We start from the raw sequence: 20,918 nt of genomic DNA on the forward strand, positions 1-20,918 counted from the left end.
CTTATATAAAAAAAACTGCAACACAGCTCAAATTCATTGCTAAATATGTTTAATGTTTCGGATATTCACACTCTGGGAGGTTTGTGGCTATTTCAAGGCAGATTGGGGATGAGGTGTAAAGTGTCTGGAAAAAAGAGATTCAGATCTTGGGAGGTGTGAATCCGTCAAAACAGCCTTTAATGACATCCATTCCAGCCCCGTTCTTATTTTTACCAAGTAGAATAGTGTAACAGGATAGGCAAAAAGCAAGAGAGTCCTAGAAATGGGTAAATGAAAGTGACTAATGCCATTCGCCAGTGAAATAAATGCTCATTTACCTTTTTCTGTTTAAAAAAAATTAATAAAAATGAAAACTAAGAAAGAATGTATTGGATGTCACCTTGTGTGGTTGCAATTTGCCCGGATAGCAGCTACGATTTAACTTGGCTAAACAAAATTATCAATACTATTGTAATCATCAGTTATTAACATCTTTTATCAGACACACAAAACATTGCATTCAGCAAACAACAATAGCTTGACCATTATGTAAAGTATATTTCAACTTGGATTGATTTGCACCAGAATTGCCTATACAAGAGCATGATGGAGAAATTTATAAAAACTAGAGAAAGATGGAATAAACACATTGCCCTGTGTAATATAAAAGGTCTTTAAAAAAATCACAGCTGAAACCTCATTGGTCTGTATTAACAACAGTTAGACACGCTGGTCTTAAAGGGGTACTCCGGCGCTAAGACATCTTATCCCCTATCCAAAGGATAGGGGATAAGATGCCTGATCGCAGGGGGTCCCGCCGCTGGGGACCCCTGTGATCTTTCACGCAGCACCCCGCTACCATCAGCCCCCGGAGCATGTTCGCTTGGCGTCTGATGACTGGCGATGACGGGGCCGGAGTATTGTGACAGCTGTCACGCCCCCTCCCATAGGCTTGCATTGAAGGGGCGGAGCGTGATATCACACGGGGGCGGAGCCGTGACATCACAATATTCCGGCCCTGTGATCGGCAGTCATCAGACCTGGAGCGAACATGCTCTGGGGGCTGATGGTAACGGGGTGCTGCGTGAAATATCACAGGGGTCCCCAGCGGTGGGACCCCCACGATCAGGCATCTTATCCCCTGTCCTTTGGATAGGGGATAAAATGTCTTAGCGCCGGAGTACCCCTTTAATAGGACTTCCTTCTCATACTACTTTTCTTTGTTTTGTTTATTTATTTTTGTTTTGTTTTTTGCTGTGTTTTTACAGTCGTTTTTGATTTTGATTTTTGTTTTCAGAAATCTAATGCCAGAATAAAAATATCCTAAAAATGATTGGTCTAAAATAGGTCAATAAGTCAACAGATTACCCATGTCTTTACTTACAATTTGACTGCACCTGTATCTGCTGCAGCAAATCTGCACATTTATGTGAAAATTTACCTCTGCAGATTGACATGCAGTTAAAATCGGAAAATACGCAGTGGACTGGTCCCATGTGAAAGTGCCCTTAGAGTCCATGCACATGTGAAATGGATCGCAACCAGACCCGATATCAGATGAGTATCTGCCCCCTTCTGAATTAGTTTATCAAGACAGAAAGTTCACACTGACAGGATGATGGTTGGATGATACTTTCTTTTATTAAACCAGAAAGAGACTGTACAAGGTTTATATAGATGAGAGTGACGTCTGCAAAAGGGGTTGTGTGAATTGGGTGTTAAAAGAACATTATTGGTTAAAACGTTGTCTACGCATCTCATTAGATACATTTTCTTCTTTATCTTTGCTACATTCCACAGCTAACCGCCATCTTCGATACACAATGGGAGGAGGAGCATGCAGGTGGGGGAGGAGGAAGCAATTTGGTTCAGCAAATATTTTAGTAAGCAGTTTAGGGAAAAAATAGACATTTTATGTTAGTACATATGAATCCATTACACATGTACCACCCCGTGGCAACATATGGAGTACAGTGACCCCCCGACCTACGATGGCCCCGACATACGATCATTTCAACATACGATGGTCTCTCAGAGGCCATCGCATGTTGAAGGCAGCATCAACTTATGATGCTTTTGTATGTCGGGGGCCATCCCATAGACGGCTATCAGGCAGCGCAGACTGCTTCAGCTGCCACCGGATAGCTGTTTACGGTGCCCCGTGTGGTTTGCTGACGATCACTTACCTGTCCTCGTGATCCCCTGCATCGTCGGCGCTCTCCATCCTCTTCATCACATCGCTGCGCACACCGTCCCGTCATCCAATAGGAGTGGCGTGCATAGCGACGTGATAGCGGCAACGGAGAGCGAGGATGCCGGGGAAGCAGAGGCCTTGCCGGAGAGTCAGGGTCACCCCGGGGACGCGGCAACAGCGATGGACGGCGACATCCAGGGCAGCGGTGACGAGCGGTGATGGTCCGGAGCGGCGGGGACAGGTGAGTATAACCTCCAATACCAGTGGTCTACAGCCAACGGCTGTCCGGGCATGCTGGGTGTTGTAGTTTTGCAACATCTGGAGGTCCGCAGGTTGTAGACCACTGTCCTATACTTTACATTGGACGGATCCCTCAACATACGATGGTTTTCAACAAATGATGGTCCATTTGGAACGGATTACCATCGTGTGTTGAGGGATCACTGTATATACAAGACAGCATTATTGGCCTATTCATGATGAAGTTGTGCACATAATCCCTTATCTATTCAATATCAAAAGATAGATATTCCTGATCTGAAAAAATTAGTTAGAATTTTCTGAATGTATTTATAGTTTAGTAAGAGCAGATGGTATTTGTCCTAAAAACATGTTGTTGTTCTGCTACAATTTAAATAAGAAAAGCAAAAGTTTTATTACTGTATCTGCATTCTCAAACAAAAGTTTCCCGCAAAGATCACGAATAACTTATTCACGGTTTATGCTTTGTTAATGTCAGATATATGGGATTTAGGGCCATTTCACACATAGTTTCTGCCATTGTTTCTGTTCTTTTTCCCCAAGAACAATATAGATGTTACATAAAATACTGTAATAAAGTACTGAACACACTTCAAACATTTGGCCCAGATTTTTCAATCTGCCTGAAACCAAAACTGTCTGTTTTTTTCCCCATTACAACCAATCACAGCTCAGCTTTCATATCTTAACAAGCTCTGATAAAATGAAAGCTGAGCTATGATTGGTTGTTATGGAAAAAAAACAGACAGTTTTGGTTTCAGGCAGATTGAAAAATCTGGGTCGTGTTTTATTCTTTTTGGTTCTTTCTATTCTTTATTCTTTAAACTCAACTCGCCATGTTTGGAGGTGGAATCCTGCCTATGAATGCAAGAACACCATTCCAGCCGTCAAATATGGAGGTGGAAACATTATGCTCTAGGATTGTTTTCTGCTAAGGGACAGGATAACTTGACCGCTTCAAAGTGATGATGGATGGGGCCATGTACCGTCAACTCTTAGGTGAAAACATCCTTCCCTTAGCCAGGGCATTGAAAATGGGTCAATGACGGGTATTTCACATGGCAAAGGCAACAAAAACAGGGTCTCAAACTCAAATTATCTGGGGGCCTCTGGAGATAGAGGCTTGGTGAGGCTGGGCTGGGGAATTAGCAGTGTCAAAGTTCCCAAGTGCTCGACCTGTTGGTCCACCCCTGGCACAGATGGCATTAAAACTTAACATTAGGGGCCTAGCCAGTCTCCAGACCCCCTTAATCTTATTTAAAATCTGTGGAGGGAGCTAAAGGTTCGAGTTACCAAAAGTCAGCTTCAAGCAGGACAGAATCCCACCAAACAGTAGGACAGAATCCAACCAAATATGGTGGCCAACTATAAGAAACATCTGTGATTGCCAACAAGGGTTTTGCCACCAAGTAACTAAGTCATGTTTTGCAAATGGGTCAAATACTTTATGATTGATTTGTAAAATGCAAATCGATTCAAAACTTATTTAAATGTGTTTTTCTGGATTTTTTGTTGTTATTCTTCTCTTTCTGTTCAAATAAACCTATCATTAACCCCTTAAGGATGCTGGGTTTTTCAGTTTTTGCATTTTCGTTTTTTCCTCCTTACCTTTTAAAAATCATAACCCTTTCAATTTTCCACCTAAAAATCCATATTATGGCTTATTTTTTGCGCCACCAATTCTACTTTGCAGTGACATTAGTCATTTTACCCAAAAATCCACAACGAAACGGAAAAAAAATCATTGTGCGACAAAATCAAAGAAAAAACGCCATTTTGTAACTTTTGGGGGCTTCCGTTTCTACGCAGTGCATATTTCAGTGAAAATGACACCTTATCATCATTCTGTAGGTCCATATGGTTAAAATGATACCCTACTTATATAGGTTTAGTTTTGTCGTACTTCTGGAAAAAAACATAACTAAATGCAGGAAAATGTATACGTTTAAAAATGTCATCTTCTGACCCCTATAACTTTTTATTTTTCCATGTACAGGGCGGTATGAGGGCTCATTTTTTGTGCCGTGATCTGAAGTTTTAATCGGTATGATTTTCGTTTTGATCTGACTTTTTGATAACTTTTGATTAATTTTTTAATGGTATAAAAAGTGACCAAAAATACGCTTTTTTGGACTTTTGAATTTTTTTACGTGTACGCCATTGACCGTGCGGTTTAATTAATGATATATTTTTATAGTTCGGACATTTACACATGCGGCGATACCACATATGTTTATTTTTATTTTTATTTTTTATGGGAAAAGGGGGGTGATTCAAACTTTTATTAGGGAAGGGGTTAAATGATCTTTATTAACACTTTTTTTTTCTTTTTTTTTGCAGTGTTATAGCTCCCATAGGGACCTATAACACTGCACACACTGATCTCTCATCCTGATCACAGGCGTGTATTAACACGCCAGTGATCAGTGTTATCGGCGCTTGACTGCTCCTGCCTTAATCTCAGGCACGGAGCAGTCATTCGCCGATCGGACACCAAGGAGGGAGGTAAGGGCCCTCCCGGTGTCCTGTAAGCTGTTCGGGACGCCGCGATTTCACTGCGGTGGTCCCGAACAGCCCGACTGAGCAGCCGGGATACTTTCACTTTCGCTTCAGACGCGGCGGTCAGCTTTGATCGCCGTGTCTGAAGGGTTAATACAGGGCATCACCGCGATTGGGGATGTTCTGTATTAGCCACGGGTCCCGGCCATTGATGGACGCCGGTACCGACGCGATATGACGCTGGGACACCGCGTGACCCTGTGGCATATAGTGGGAGCCGGCGGAGAACGTAAATATATGTCCTTCGTCGTTAAGGAGTTAAAATTATAGACTGACCATGGAAACATAAAATGTGTCCGCTGATAAAAACCTTTCCTCTCATCTAGTCCGTCCAATATTCTGAATACTATGAATAGTGCTTGGCCCTATCTTATATGAAGAAGGATAGCATTATGCCTATCCCATGTATGCTTATACTCCTTCACTGTATTTGCAGCGGCCACTTCTACAGGAAGGCTATTCCATGCATCCACTACTTTCTAAGTAAAGTAATACCTTCTGATATTACTATATTAAAGGGGTATTCCAGGCAAAAACTTTTTTTTATATATCAACTGGCTCTGGAAAGTTAAACAGATTTGTAAATTACTTCTATTAAAAAATCTTAAGCCTTCCAATAGTTATTAGCGTCTGAAGTTGAGTTGCTGTTTTCTGTCTGACTGCTCTCTGATGACTCACGTCCCGGGAGCTGTCCAGCTCCTATGGGGATATTCTCCCATCATGCAAGGGATATTCTCCCATCATGCACAGCTCCCGTGACGTGACATCATCATTTAGCAGTTAGACAGAAAACTTCAGAAGCAAATAACTATTGGAAGGATTAAGATTTTTTAATAAAAGTAATTTACAAATCTGTTTAACTTTCCGGAGCCAGTTGATATATAAAAAAAAGTTTTTGCCTGAAATACCCCTTTAAAAACTTTGTCCCTCTAAATTAAAATGATGTCCTCTTGTGGTAGTTTTTCTTCTTTTAAGTGTACTCTCCTCCTTTATCTTATTGATTTCCTTTTGTTAATGGACAAATCAGCTGGGGATCAAACAATTTTTTCCTTCACTGTATATTAGGCAGCAAGTGAACAGTCAGTACAAGCTGTAGAAACGGACTAGCATATAGATGTGAGTAACACCTAGGTGGCTGCAATACCTGTCAGTGTTGCTAAAGGTTATGTGACAAAGTATTGGAAAGGATGATTTTGGTTTGAAGTAAGCCAACTAATAATTGGCCTAAACTTAGACTAGACAGCCTTCAGATATGCCAGATTTATTAATCAGCCTGATACACTTTAATAAATGTGGTGCAAGACTGTCTAAGTTTACACTGTCTAAGAATTATAGAGTTTGACTAAATCCGGGTAATGTCATTAATGTTGACTACATTTGTATAAAAGGGTCAGGATAGTTTATCAAAAGCCTTCTCTGCCTGCTAAGCATTTATGTGCAGGTCATGAAAATGGGCTAGTCACTGGTAGACTTTGTTCAATCCTGTAAAGTCTGTGGCCATGTCACAGGTATGCTGTTGTATAAGAATAAGCTTTTGAAGCTATCCCAATGTATATACATCTAAAAGAGCCCAGAAACATGATGTAATTGGGGCTTAACTCTGATGGACAGCAACGCTTTCAAATAAGTATTCCAGTGCAGTATTATTTTATTTAAAAATGGGAAAAGGGGGGTTATTTAAGCTTTTATTAAGGAAGAAACTTTTTTTTTTTACACATTTAACATTTTTTTTTTTTGTCCCGATAGGGGGCTATAACATGCAATCTTTTCATTTTATACACTGTTCAATGCTATGCCATATCATAGCATTGGTCAGTGTTATCGGTGCTCTGCTGCTCTAGCCTGCCATAGCTGGCCAGAGCCTCAGAGCAACAATCGAACGACGAGGAGGCAGATAAGGGCCGTCCTACCATGCACTCAGCAGATCTGGACCTGCAATTTTAACATGGACGAGCCGATCAATTGCCCTGAGCTAATCGGCACCACTATCCTCATATTAACGGTGATAATGGTGATGCTTAACCATGGGTCCTGGATGTCCATAACCACCTGTACCCACCGGGTATGAAGTGTACTCAGATCATGAGCACGTTTCAAACCCTGGTCAGGGAACATATAGTTACGCCCTCTGTCCTTAAGTACCAGGACACAAGGGCGTACCTATACGTCTTTTGTCCTTGTAGGGTTAAAGAGCAAGTGTCTACACTCTTGTGCACTTAAAGTGGTATTCCAGGATTTATTTTTATTTGACTATGCTACAGGGGGCTTTAAAGTTAGTGTAGTTCATAATATAGTGAATAAAGCTGTGTTTGATGGCTGGTCAAGAAAATTCTTATGTGATCTTTTCCCGATGAGTGTTGGGTTAGGTTTGCCCAGGTTGCAGTGTGGCCTAAGACATTGCATCACTAGTTAGGTGTTCAGAGGAAGCCTGTCTTTGCATCAACTGGCGAAGTGACCACTGGGCGGGGGTTGGGACATTTTCCACAGGACTGCAGGGAATTGTCTTAGGTGTGCGGCAATGGGTGGGGTGACTGTGGTGTGGAAGGGAGAAAACTGAACTAACAAGGGATCCTAGGACTTGTAGTTGAAGGGAGGGAACTTCAAAAGGAACATTTAACAAAAAATAGCAACAGTGTTATGGTAATCTCACAACATAGCAATTTAGCTCCAAGACAAGCGCAGATCCTTCCTAAGCATGTCCATTACTGTCTGGCAAGTAAGTACTAAAATCACCTTTTTTAATCCATCAACAGAGAAGGAACAAATCCCTATAGCAAACCTCTCCTGCTCTGGACAGTTCCTGACATGGACAGAGGTGTCAGCAGAGAGCACTGTTGTCAGTCAGAAAAGAAAGAAAATAACTTCCTCTGTAGCACACAGCAGCTGATAATTACTGGAAGGATTAAGATTTTTAAATAGAAGTAATTTACAAATCTGTTTAACTTTCTGGCACCAGTTGATTAAAAAAGATTGTTTTCCACCAGAGTACCCCTTTAATATTATGCACCCTCTCACCTCTCACCTTAGTTCCTTGTTCCCTAGAAAAGCAGCTCACCCTCCTATAACTCCTACTGTTGCAATTGAGCATACTTATCCAGAACGCTAAACTGTACTACAGGTATCCCTAGGCAAAGATTATAAACATAACATCTAAGGCCAGTAATAAATAATAAGTAAGTAATAAATAATGGGTTAATTTGTCTCCTTTTGAAAAGGTGTAATTACTCTATATTGAAGATTTTTACTTTACATTATAAACTTTTTAATAAAGTCAAGTTGTATACCATAATAAAAATAAGTCCCCCCTTGATAAAAAAATACTTTTTTATTTACAATACTTTTCTGTTTAACCATTTTAACAAAAAAAAAAAAAGTATATATATATATATATATATATATATATATATATAGGCCATAAAGACCTGTAGAAGAAAATAACACATTTCTGAATAACATATGGGAATCCTTCATAATGCTACATCGATGAGAAAATAGAAAAGTTATTTCACTTGGAATAGATTATTTAAAAGATGAATGCAGAATAGCTTAAAATTACCTATTCCTTAACCCCTCAAGGACCTAGCCCATTAAGGACCAGGCCAACTTTACTTTTTCCTCCTTCTAAAAAATCATAACGCGTTCAATTTTATACTAAAATCTGCAGAAAAACAAAACAAAACATTATTTGTGGGGTGAAATAAAAAAACAAAACATTTTGTTACTTTTGGGGCTTTCGTTTCTACGCAGTACACCTTTTCAGTAAAAAGGATACCTTATCTTTATTCTGTTTATTCTATATGGTTACAAGAATACTCAATTCATGTAGGTTTTATTTTATTTAACTACTTTAAAAAAATCATAACCATATGCACCAAAATTAGTATGTTTAAAATTGTCATATTCTGACCCCTATAACTTTTTTATTTTTCCGCATATGGGGCTGTATGAAGGATCATTTTTTGCGCCGTGGTCTGTAGTTTTTATTGGTAACATTTTAAATTTGATATGAATTTTTGATCGCTTTTTATTATTTAATTTTTTAATGGTATATAAAGTGGCCAAAAATTTTGGACTTTGGTATTTTTTTACGTGTACTCCATCGACCGTGCAATTTAACTAACATTATTATTTTAGTAGTTGGGACATTTATGTACGCTGCGATACCACATATGATTATTTTTATTTTTTTATTATATTTTAAAAAAATGGGAAAAGGGGGGATTCCAACTTTTGTTAGGAAGGGATTAATTCACTTTTATTAATTTTTTTTTTTTACACTTTATGTAATTTTTTTTGTTTCCATAGGGGGCTATCCCATGCAGTCCTTTGATTGTATACACTGTTCAATGCTGAGCTTTTGCTAAGCATTGGTCAGTGTTATCGGTGGTCTGCTGCTCCAGCCTGCTGAGGCTTCCTGGAGCAGCAGAGGACTGATCAGATGGTGAGGAGGCAGGTAAGGGCCTTCCCGCCAGTCCACTCAGCTGATCGGGACATAGCGATTTCACTGCGATGGTCACGATCAGCTCCGCTGAGCTGCCGGGATTGTTAACCCCGCATTTTGGACTCCGCTTTCAACTTTGATCATGGCATCTAAAGGGTAAATGCTGGGTATTGGCCCAATCGGCGATGCCAGGCATCAGCCGTGGGTTCTTGCTGCTGATAGCAATCGGGACCCACTGAGTTTGAAGCATGCTCAGCATGCTTCAAACACCAGTAACAGGACCAGGGCTTACAGGTAAACCCTTGGTCCTTAAGCACCATAGACCAAGGGTGTACCGGAGTTAAAGGGGGTACTCTGCCCCTAGACATCTTATCCCCTATCCAAAGGATAGGGGATAAGATGTCAGATCGCCGCGGTCCCGCTGCTGGGGATCCCCGGGATCCCCGCTGCGGCACTGCGCTATCATTACAGCACTGAGCGAGTTCGCTCTGCACGTAATGACGGGCAATACAGGGGCCGGAGCATTGTTACGTCACGGCTCCACCCCTCGTGACGTCACGGCCCGTCCTTTTCAATACAAGTCTATGGGAGGGGGCGTGGGGGTCGTCACACCCCCTCCCATAGACTTGCATTAAGGGGACGGGCCATGATGTCACGAGGGGCGGAGCTATGACGTCACGCTGCTCCGTCCCCCGTATCGCCCGTCATTGCGCACAGAGCGAACTCGCTCTGTGCTGTAATGATAGCGGTGTGCCGCAGCGGGGATCCCAGGGCTCCCCAGCAGCGGGACCGCGGCAATCAGACATCTTATCCCCTATCCTTTGGATAGGGGATAAGATGTCTAGGGGCGGAGTACCCCTTTAAGTTTGTGACTAAAACAGAAAATAAAGACAATAAATTACCCCTAAAAAATGTAAATTATACCATTGCAACACTAGGCATATGCCTATAGTTATGTACTGTAAACAGAGCGCAGACTACCATTTGTCAAAAGAATTCTTCAACAAACATCATTCATGTGAAATTGTATTGTGGGCATTGGTTATTTTGTCAATTTTACAGTAGACCACTACAGAGACTTTCTTATTTTAAAATATTTTTTTCCAAACTATGTATTTGTATATTTTGTCCCCTGTAAATATTGTGGTCAAGATTTGGACTTGTCATTAAAACGGTCTTACATGGTATGTTTCATATTACCCTTAACAAAAAAAAGAAGCCTAGGAGCCAAAAATAATATGAATTGCAATATAACTGAACAGTATATTCTCTTTCCTTACTGAGAAAACTTGCAGACTTTTACAAATTTGTGTTTTCCAGGAATCATGTGACCAACCAGTAGGAAGGATTATTGAATTGTCTAGTTAGTACTGCAAATTGTCATCAAAAGAAATGATATATGTTAGATTGGCACATCCTCCACTCCCAGAACTCCGATACCTGCTCCTGGGTGTGCACCATCCCAATGTTTCTGTCCAGCATTTCCCTGTCAAGCGAAAATACATTTTATCATAAAACATTTTTCAAAATCAGATTTTGAGGTGACATTCATGTGGATGTAGAATAGACACTACATTGTAAATGTTTAGTATCTAGCTAATTTTGGCAACTGCTATAAGGGCCCATTGAATAGGGGGGCGCCGACTGTGGTTGTGTGGTCTGCCTCTATAGGTCCCTGTTCTATTGAGTGCAACCACAGATAGGGTAATGGGACGTTGATTTGGGGACAAACTGTCTGACAGGTTAGTTGGGCCCCATAGCAATATCAGGAGGGGGGCCTTGGGCCCAATTATTTCTACATATGACCCTGCTATCTATATGTATGTACACACAAGGAATGACTACTTTTTAGAGACACCTTCCCTTTCCTGATTGGAGCTTCCCTGTTTGGAAATTAGACACATCACCTGAGAGTACAACATGACATCAGGTATTATGTGGATCAGTATTTTTTTTTTTATAAATCAGATCTTTTTTTTAATTAAATTTTAACATTTTCATACCGAAAAACACAATCTCCATTTCCCAATCCCACCCCAACATCCCCACTCACCAACTAAACTGCCCAAGTACACCAAAAGTCCAAGTGCATAGCCCTGATTTACTAGAGTGGAGTGTAGGTTTTTGTCACGATTCGGCTTACAGGTTGTGGATCGAGGGATTGGCGTGGACCGTGCAGGTGGACCGGTTCTAAGAGGCTACTGGTGTTCACCAGAGCCCGCCGCAAAGCGGGATGGTCTTGCTGCAGCAGTAGCAACCAGGTCGTATCCACTAGCAACGGCTCGACCTCGCTGACTGCTGAGAAGGCGTGGGACAGAAGGACTAGGCAGAGGCAAGGTCAGACGTAGCAGGAGGTCGGGGCAGGCGGCAAGGTTCGTAGTCAAGGTGGATAGCAGGAGTTCAGGAAACACAGGCTTTGGACAACACTAAACGCTTTCACTGGCACAAGGCAACAAGATCCGGCAAGGGAGTGCAGGGGAAGTGATGTGATATAGCCAGGGAGCAGGTGGAAGCCAATTAAGCTAATTGGGCCAGGCACCAATCATTGGTGCACTGGCCCTTTAAGTCTCAGAGAGCTGGCGCGCGCGCCCTAGAGAGCGGAGCCGCGCGCGCCAGCACATGACAGCAGGGGACCGGGACGGGTAAGTGACTTGGGATGCGATTCGCGAGCGGGCGCGTCGCGCTGTGCGAATCGCATCCCCGACGGCCATGTCAGTGCAGCGCTCCCGGTCAGCAGGACTGACCGGGGCGCTGCAGGGAGAGAGACGCCGTGAGCGCTCCGGGGAGGAGCAGGGACCCGGAGCGCTCGGCGTAACAGTTTTGTTGGGTTTTTTACTAATTTACTCCGCTTTCTGAAACTTTATACATGCTTTAAAGTGTAGGGTTTTCTTCCCAGAAAATGCACATGATTTTCAGAGTGGTTTTCAGAAAAAACGAGTGAAATTGGATGAAATGTAGGGAACACGCCCCTTTTTCCAAAAAAAACACGCCCATTTTGTAGGGTTTTTTTTCCACTCTGAGTGATTCTGATTCTTTCAGGTTTTTTCTGTTGCACATTCTGTCGCATGGTCCGTACAACAGAGTTTAGGTGCAAAACCCGACAAAAAGAGTCGGAATCACGTGAGTAAATGAGGGACCATGTGCGCCATCCTGCAAAGTGATCAGAAACTTAGTAGAGAATATGAGCGACCCAAGTATCACCCAAACAAATAGCTATAAGAGATCATACATAAAATGGCACATGTAATATTTTCAGGGGGCGATAGCAACCACCGCATGGATATCAATAATAACCAATACATCAGACACAAAGAAACACAATAGGGCTTGGAGAAAAACCTGTGAAATGTTCATAAATTCAGGTCATGTTTTCAGGATTTCCTTTCACAGGGGATATAACTGTGGTGATGCCCGATTTACTGACCAGAATCTATCACCTGTGAAAGACTAAGAGGGGGACATCTATCAATGTTTGCTTATGTATTCCTTTTTTTAGTTATTTTTTTTCTTACTATTTTTTTTTGCTTATGTGCGACTTATTTATCAACTGCTTTCAGCCTGTTGATAAATTTCTTTCACTTAAGCAATTTTTCTTTTTTTGCTTTGGTAGAGGCTTTTTCTGCTCCATGTCTGAGCTGGAGTAAATTTAGTAGGTTTTTTCATGCGATGCGACTTTTTTGCGACTTTCGCACTTGATAAATTTCTGACCACTGCAAGTCATAAATCACTTTTTGCTTTGGTAAGCATAAGCAAGATTAAACATTTTTGCTTAGGACACTGAACATGCAAAAGTCGCAGAAAAAAGAGCGTAGGCGCACGTGCGACAATTTTGCGACAATTTTAAGCAAAAAAAAATCGACTAAATGCTTTGATAAATGTCCCCCTAAGAAAATCCAGAAAACATGACCAGTTGGGGGGTCTTGAGGACCGCGCTTGAGAAACACTGCTATAGAACATTTCTGGGACGAGGCAAAATGGGATGATCAGAGCATGTTAGTAGAATCTATAGCACACTGAGTTGCTCCAATTCTAAATGCCAAATAAAGTTTAACGCACTACTAGATCGGTGTCTGCAAAGTAGCAATTCACTTTAAAATTATGACGTCAAAAGCTTAGACACACCTTTTTATATGGTTTTTCATTATTTGGAATAAGTAGTAAACAAAAAGTGTTAAACAAACCAGAATGTTTTATATTTTAGATTCTTCAAAGTAGCTTTCTCTCTATTAGCTATATGAGGTAGTCAGTTGGAATGGTTTCTCAACAGTTTTAAAGGGGTACTCCCATGGAAAAGTAAATTTTTTTTAGATCAACTGGTGCCAGAAAGTTAAACAGATTTGTAAAATACTTCTATTAAAAAATCTTAATCCTTCCAGTACTTTTTAGGAGCTGTATACTACAGAGGAAATCTTTTTGGATTTCTCTTATGTCACGACCACGGTGCTCTCTAGGAACTGTTCAGAGCAGGAGAAAATCCCCATAGCAAACATATGCTGCTCTGGACAGTTCCTAAAATGGACAGCAGAGGTCAGCAGAGAGCACTGTGGTCGTGACAGAAGAAAAATCCAAAAAGAAAAACATTTCCTCTGTAGTATACAGCCCCTAAAAAGTACTGGAAGGATTAGGATTTTTTAATAGAAGTAATTCACAAATCTGTTTAACTTTCTGCACTTGGCTGCTTTTCCTTCACTCTGCTGTCCACTTCATGCCAAACCATCTCCATTGGGTTAAGGTCAGGTGATTGTGAAGCCCATGTAATTGTTTTCACAGCACTCCACTAGTCTAATTCTTGGTTAAATCCCCCTTTAAATGGCCTGAGGTTCTTCTGTGGTCATTTTTTGGGGTCTAGGTCCACAAATGCTGGTCCAGCTATGCGCACAACAGATGGGATGGCATGTTGCTGCAGAATGCTGTAATAGCCATGCGTGTTCCTCTTCTTCCACGGTTCAAGTGGGGACCACACGTATAGAAATCATTCACTCATCTTTTCTGTGTCTCACAAAGATATGGCATTTGGAACCATACATTTACATTTTTGACTAATCAGACTAAAGTACTGATAAGTTTCACTGGTCTAATGTCCACTCCTTTCATGAAGACTTGAAATCCCACAAATGAACTCCTGACAAGGCATACATGTCAATTGAAAACCATTACTGGTGACTACCTTGTGAAGAATGTTCAAATCTGTTCTTGAAGGGGGCTACTTTAAAGAATAAAGGATCTGGAATATAAAACATGTAAATGTGTGTGTATATAAATATATATATATATATATATATATATATATATATATAAGAACCAGATACAGGCGCAGCACTCCAACAAAATAAATGATTTAATATCTCATGTCAGCATTACAACGTTTCAGCTCCTCCTGGAGCCTTTTTCAAGCATGCTTGAAAAAGGCTCCAGAAGGAGCTGAAACGTTGTAATGCTGACATAAGATATTAAATCACTTATTTTGTTGGAGTGCTGCGCCTGTATCTGGTTCTTATCTTGGATTGACTCTGATCAAGTGCTTTGGGACGCTGGCACCTATTTTTTGGTTGGACTGGATAAGTAGTGCTGCTTTATTTTGGGATTATATATATATATATATATATATATATATATATATATATATATGTATTTATTTCCATTTTGGCCATTAATATTGTTTCCCATTTTTTAAAATGTCCTTACTTAAAGAGGCACTGTCATTATGAAAAATGTTTTAGATTTTGTAGTACTACTGATAAAATGACTTTTTTAAATATACATTTGTTTTAGAAAAATTTTAATTCTACTTAAAAAGGAAAATGGCCACTACTAGGATTCATCTATTTTTATGCAGACAGACTACTCTGTATTTTGCAGCATACTAAATACCGGTAGTAAAGTGTGTTGGTATCCAGTATTGTACCTCCAGCTGTTGCAAAACTACAACTCCCATGATGGGAGTTGTAGTTTTGCAACAGCTTGAGGTACAATTTTTGTAAAAGTAGAGCTGTGTATTCTACAGCTGTGTGCCTCCAGCTCTTGCAAAGCTACAGAAAAAGGATGTGTGGGCATGCTGGGAGTTGTTGTTTTGTGACAGCTAAAGGCAACACTGCTCTAACACAGTGCCTTACAAACACTGCCACTCCAGCTGTTGCAAAACTACGACTCCCAGCATGCTTGAACAGCCAAAGCTTTCTCTGACTCCTTAATGAGAAAGAAGCTGATCAGACATTCAGGAGTCTGTGAAAGTGAAATGACACACATAGTGACAGCTATGTTGATTAGCATCCAACTTTACTAGGTACAGATAGAAAAATGTATGCATAAAAACTACTGTTCAGTGATTTGCAGACTGCCAGGCTGCTCCCAGATTCAGAGCAGATGAGTCATCCACAGTGAGGGAGAGAGATGGACACGCCCCCTCCATAAGGCAAGAACACAAAGCAAGTGAGCAACATATAAATTCTATTTGTTAGGGACAATAGATCCTAGACACATAAAAAATTATATGTACATGATCAGGATTAGGTATTGGGTAACATATCACTTTTTTGGCACTATGACATGTAGGCTTTACGATTTGCATAGTTTTTGTGCTTTAGAATATCAAGATCCAAATAATATTACACAGTACCGTTTTAAATGTCACATCTAAGCAGGACCTTCTGTCATACTTGGAACTCTCTCAATGTCCTATAGCTAGGGAAATAAAATGAGACCAAAATAGTAATGGTACTTATCCAACTTATGAAGAAAAAAACAATTATCCATTTATAGACACTATCTATTTATACAAGGAGGATATTGTGGTCTTTTAGTATCACAAGTGATCTTGTCTTTGAAGTTCCTTACATTAAAGGGGTACTCCGGTGGAAATTATTATTTTTTTTTAAATCAACTGGTGCCAGAAAGTTAAACATATTTGTAAATTACTTCTATTAAAAACTCTTTACCCTTCCAGTACTTTTTAGCATCTGTATGCTATAGAGGAAATTACAGTGCTCTCTGCTGACACCTGATGCTCGTATTAGGAACTGTCCAGAGCAGGAGAAAATCCCCATTGCAAACCTATGCTGCTCCGGACAGTTCCTGACAAGTAATTTACAAATCTGTTTAACTTTCTGGCACCAGTTGATTAGAAAAAAAAATGTTTCACCGGAGTACCCCTTTAAAGGGGTTCTCCGGTGCTTAGACACCTTATCCCCTATCCAAAGGATAGGAGATAAGATGCCTGATTGCGGGAGTCCCGCCGCTGGGGACCCCCGTGATACTGCACGCGGCACCCTGTTTATAATCAGTCCTCGGAGCGTGTTCGCGCCGGGTCTGATTACCGGCGACCACAGGGCCGACGGCGTGTGACGTCACGCCTCCGCCCCCGTGTGACGTCACGCTCCGCCCCTCAATGCAAGCCTATGGGTGGGGGCATGATAGCTGTCATGCTCCGGGGACTGATTATAACAGGGTGCTGCGTGCAAGATCACGGGGGTCCCCAGCGGCAGGACTCCCGCGATCAGGCATCTTATCCCCTATCCTTTGGATAGGGGATAAGATGTCTAAGCACCAGAGAACCCCTTTAAATCTAGAATGACGCTGGTCCAGTGCCAACTTCCTATACCAATCAGGTGAACATAAGATGAGCGCAGCCTGGGGTGGTGACGTCTGGACTCTAGCCAACACATGATGATTACTAAACTGCATACATTCTCCAATTCCCCAGAGGTAGTAGATAGTAAATAATGACAGCTCTAAAATAAACCCATGCATGTATATACACCAATAGGTTTTTTTCAGTACATATAGTATACATAGGTTTTCTGGTTTCCTATAAAGTTATATGTAATTGTCTGTAATGAAAAATTGGGCAATGTGCTACCATTTACTAATCAAAACATCACTTTATTCAATATGTACATGTGCTCTTATTGAATCAAACATTCTTGTTTAAAGCACTTACTGAATATGTCCAAGGCGACTCATTTCTGGATTTTGTTGTATAATTTTTTTTCTGTTTATGCCGTTCACTGTGCAGGATAAATAACATTATATTTTAATAGAAATACCAAAACACAAACTGAACTAGGTTTTTAAGTTAAAGCGCTAAAACTCCAGCGCTAAAACCTCTTATCCCTGATCGCGGGGGTCCTGCCACTGGGGACCCCCGTGATCTTGCACGCAGCAACCCGTTATAATCAGCCCCATGAGCATGTTCGCTCCGGGTCTGATTACTGGCGATCACAGGGCCGGAGTATTGTGACGGCCCGCGCCCCGTGTTACATCACGCTCCGCCCTCTCAATGCAAGCCTATGGGAGGGGGCGTGACAGCTGTCACGCCCCCTCCCATAGGCTTGCATTGAGGGGGCAGAGCGTGATGCCACACGGGGGCGGGGCCGTGACATCACAATGCTCCGGCCCCCGTGATCGCCAGTAATCAGACGCTTTGGATAGGAGATAAGATATCTTAACGCCGGAGTACCCCTTTAAGCTATATAGGTGGATTGCACAATTTGAGCAATTCAAAGGAATGGGTCACCAGTGCCATTTATTAATAGGTTAAAAGTTTAAAAATTCTAACTAGAGACTCAGCTCATGATGACTGAACTGCAATATCCATTATGGCAATGATAATAAATACTTTAGCCAAGGCACAAGTAAGCGAAGAGACTACACATACTGATGTATGGGAGTGAAGATAGCATAAAGCATACAGTATTTCCAGAAGTCAAAGGTTCATTTGATTTTTCAGCACTATTTTGTGCTTCCTATCTGTTTGGGTATTTTTACACCGAAACGGGAAATACTGTTAAATAGAAAGTGAAGAGGAAAGTAAGATTGAATAACCTGAGATTAGAAACGTGTGCTGTAAATAAGCGAATCCAGCCTAGAAACCAGATCTAGTACACAGTGTTACATTATTCTTACAATTTACATTTAAGAAGCAGCCTAAATTACCGGAGATTAAATCCACATACAATAGCTCATTTTGCTTGAAGTTTAGCTACATTCCATGCCTGAAAAGCGACTTCCTGATAACGTGGCTAGTGATAAGCCCCATTTCCCAGCGATCATGTGTTTCCTGACTGATTTGGCATGTCTGCAAGCAGTTATATGGCATACCTGGAATAACTGGAGTCGAGATAAGAACCCCTCAGGCATATGCATTATTAATATTTGTTTATACGCAGCCTGTTTAGCAAATATAATCAAGTTCAGGTGCGTCCTACCAGGGATATAGTGGCTGCTATAAATAGGTAGAGCTTATTCCAGGTTTTACATGGGTCCCTATGATTATTTGCCACACCTTTGATATATTTTTATTGGCTATATATGATGCATTGCACTTAATATTTCAGCATTGCTATATTCGTATAAACTCTATTATATTATCATGTCAACTGTAATATTTTATGGGTTTTCAGGATTTTTTCATTGATGGCTGATCTTTAGGATAGGTCATTAATATCTGATCAGTGGGAATCCAGCACCCGGTACCCCACCAACCAGCTGTTGGCCAGAGCTGCTTCACCAGCTATACAGTAAATGGAGCCAGACACAGACAACTTTACATTGTGTAGTGGCATGCTCGGTTATTACAGTTCAGTTCCCAATAACTTCAGGGGGTGCTGAGCTGCAGTAACCAAGAACAGCCGCTACGCAATGCACAGAGCTGCCTGCTAATGAAATTTCACATTGGGATTCTATTGTAGCGGTGAATTGAAAGTTTGTGTATTTAATTTTTTTTATTTTATTTCTTGGCCTTATTTGTGATAATCAATGCCAATGGGGGTGTTGGTTCTGCCAAGAAAATCTAAATTAAAAGATATAGTCAGAATTTAACTAGTTGCTTTGGACAATACTTTTATGTACCTTACATTAGGCTATGTTTTCACACAGTAATTTTTATGGCCAAAACCAGGAGTGAAACAGACACAGGGGAAAACTGTCATACAAAGATTTGCCTTTTTTTTCTTTGTTGTGGATGCACTCCTGGTTTTAGTAAAAATACTGACCAAAATTGGCTCAAATAATATATGTGAACATAGCCTTAAAGAGTACATTTCATATTCCCCCCCCATGCTTTCATTCTTTACTCTGGAGGGGGTGTGTCTGTCTATTGCCATTAATCACCATGCATTCACTTCATCCCTGAGTCTGCTGTGCTGTACTGGATCTCTTTTTCCAATCACTGGTTTCATGCTACAGTCTGACAGGACAGGAATAAGCACAGAGGAGTGCTAGTCCCACCCTCACTTAGTCCCACCCTCACTTACTGGGCTTCGTCCATGCCTGTGCTTTAGCTGGTACAAAGATGATGTTGCGGCAGGAAAAGATTGTGTTCTGGATGGTATGGGGACCCATAGTTGTCTTTTTTTTTTATAAACCATGGTTTCTATAAAAAAAAAAAAGAGAGACAAACATTTTGTATGACGTGTATTAGAAAAATTTATATTTTGCCATTATATACAACATATGAAAAGTTTTTGAATCTGACAGTGCCCATTTAACATATATCCTGGTTTCATCGAATAAAGGTTATTCCTTGCAAAAAGATAAGATAAACAATGCTTCAATAAGACATCTGCTTATAATTGATATAAATCTTCATTGTTCGTAATGTAATGGGCGTACAGGTGCACTACCAATGGTTACTATCAAAGCTCTTTCTTGAAACAAGTTGTGCGGCTGTGTGTCCATGACATGTCCAGGACAGCAACGTATCCAATTAAAGTAAACAATAAAGGTTCCAACTTATTGACAGCAAGCAGAGATTTTGAAAACTGTAATGAATTGACATAGAACATATACTAGCAAATGTAACTTTTCATTATACAAAGAGTGACCTTTATTTACTGAAGCCATAATAGACCTTCAATCCATGAAAATTACATTTGCCTTATGTATTGAAAGTAATGTTTTTCTGAACAGTCTTTTATATATTCACTGATCTGTGTGTACCCTATGATTTTTTTACTTTAGTGGAATACGACAAGGAACTTTCACCCCGTCTAAGACATCATAAGGAATTTAAGTTTAATTTATCTCAGATTCCTGAGGGAGAAGCAGTAACCGCTGCAGAATTCCGAATATACAAGGACTGCGTTCTGGGCAGCTTTGAGAATCAGACTTTTTTAATCAGCATTTATCAAGTATTAACAGAGCACAGAAACAGGTACAGTTTTCCATTTTCTATTTACCAATACATGAAATGTGGAGTACAGTTCCATGCCAATGCATCTTACCACTTTGTAATAAATAGTCTAATAGTATTGTGCCACTTGTTACAGCTGCGGACACGAAACATCCTTCTGAAATCCTGAGCGTTTCAGACAAAAGCAGCAGAATTTATAGTTGCAATGAAAATTATTCAACTTCCACTGTAACTTAGGTTTATCTGCTAAATGTATAAACTTTCAGTTGATTTCAAAATAATGGGAAGGCAGTTTTTTCTTATATGGATGGCATTATGAATTGCCTCCTCAGCTCCTGTATGCTCCACAGGAAGTT

The 20,918-nt window shown here is 40.7% G+C and overlaps 1 protein-coding gene across 1 annotated transcript in view; it reads left to right on the plus strand.

The window, feature by feature from the left end:
- The window catches only part of BMP6 (bone morphogenetic protein 6), a 164,846-nt gene that overhangs the window by 95,941 nt on the left and 47,987 nt on the right, over window positions 1–20,918 (plus strand). The window contains exon 2 of the mRNA XM_056521124.1: window positions 20,391–20,583. Within this exon, the coding sequence (XP_056377099.1) occupies window positions 20,391–20,583 (193 nt within the window). The remainder of the gene's footprint in view (window positions 1–20,390; window positions 20,584–20,918) is intronic.

Source organism: Hyla sarda, chromosome 5, assembly GCF_029499605.1.
Source record: "Hyla sarda isolate aHylSar1 chromosome 5, aHylSar1.hap1, whole genome shotgun sequence".
Classification (NCBI taxonomy): domain Eukaryota; kingdom Metazoa; phylum Chordata; class Amphibia; order Anura; family Hylidae; genus Hyla; species Hyla sarda.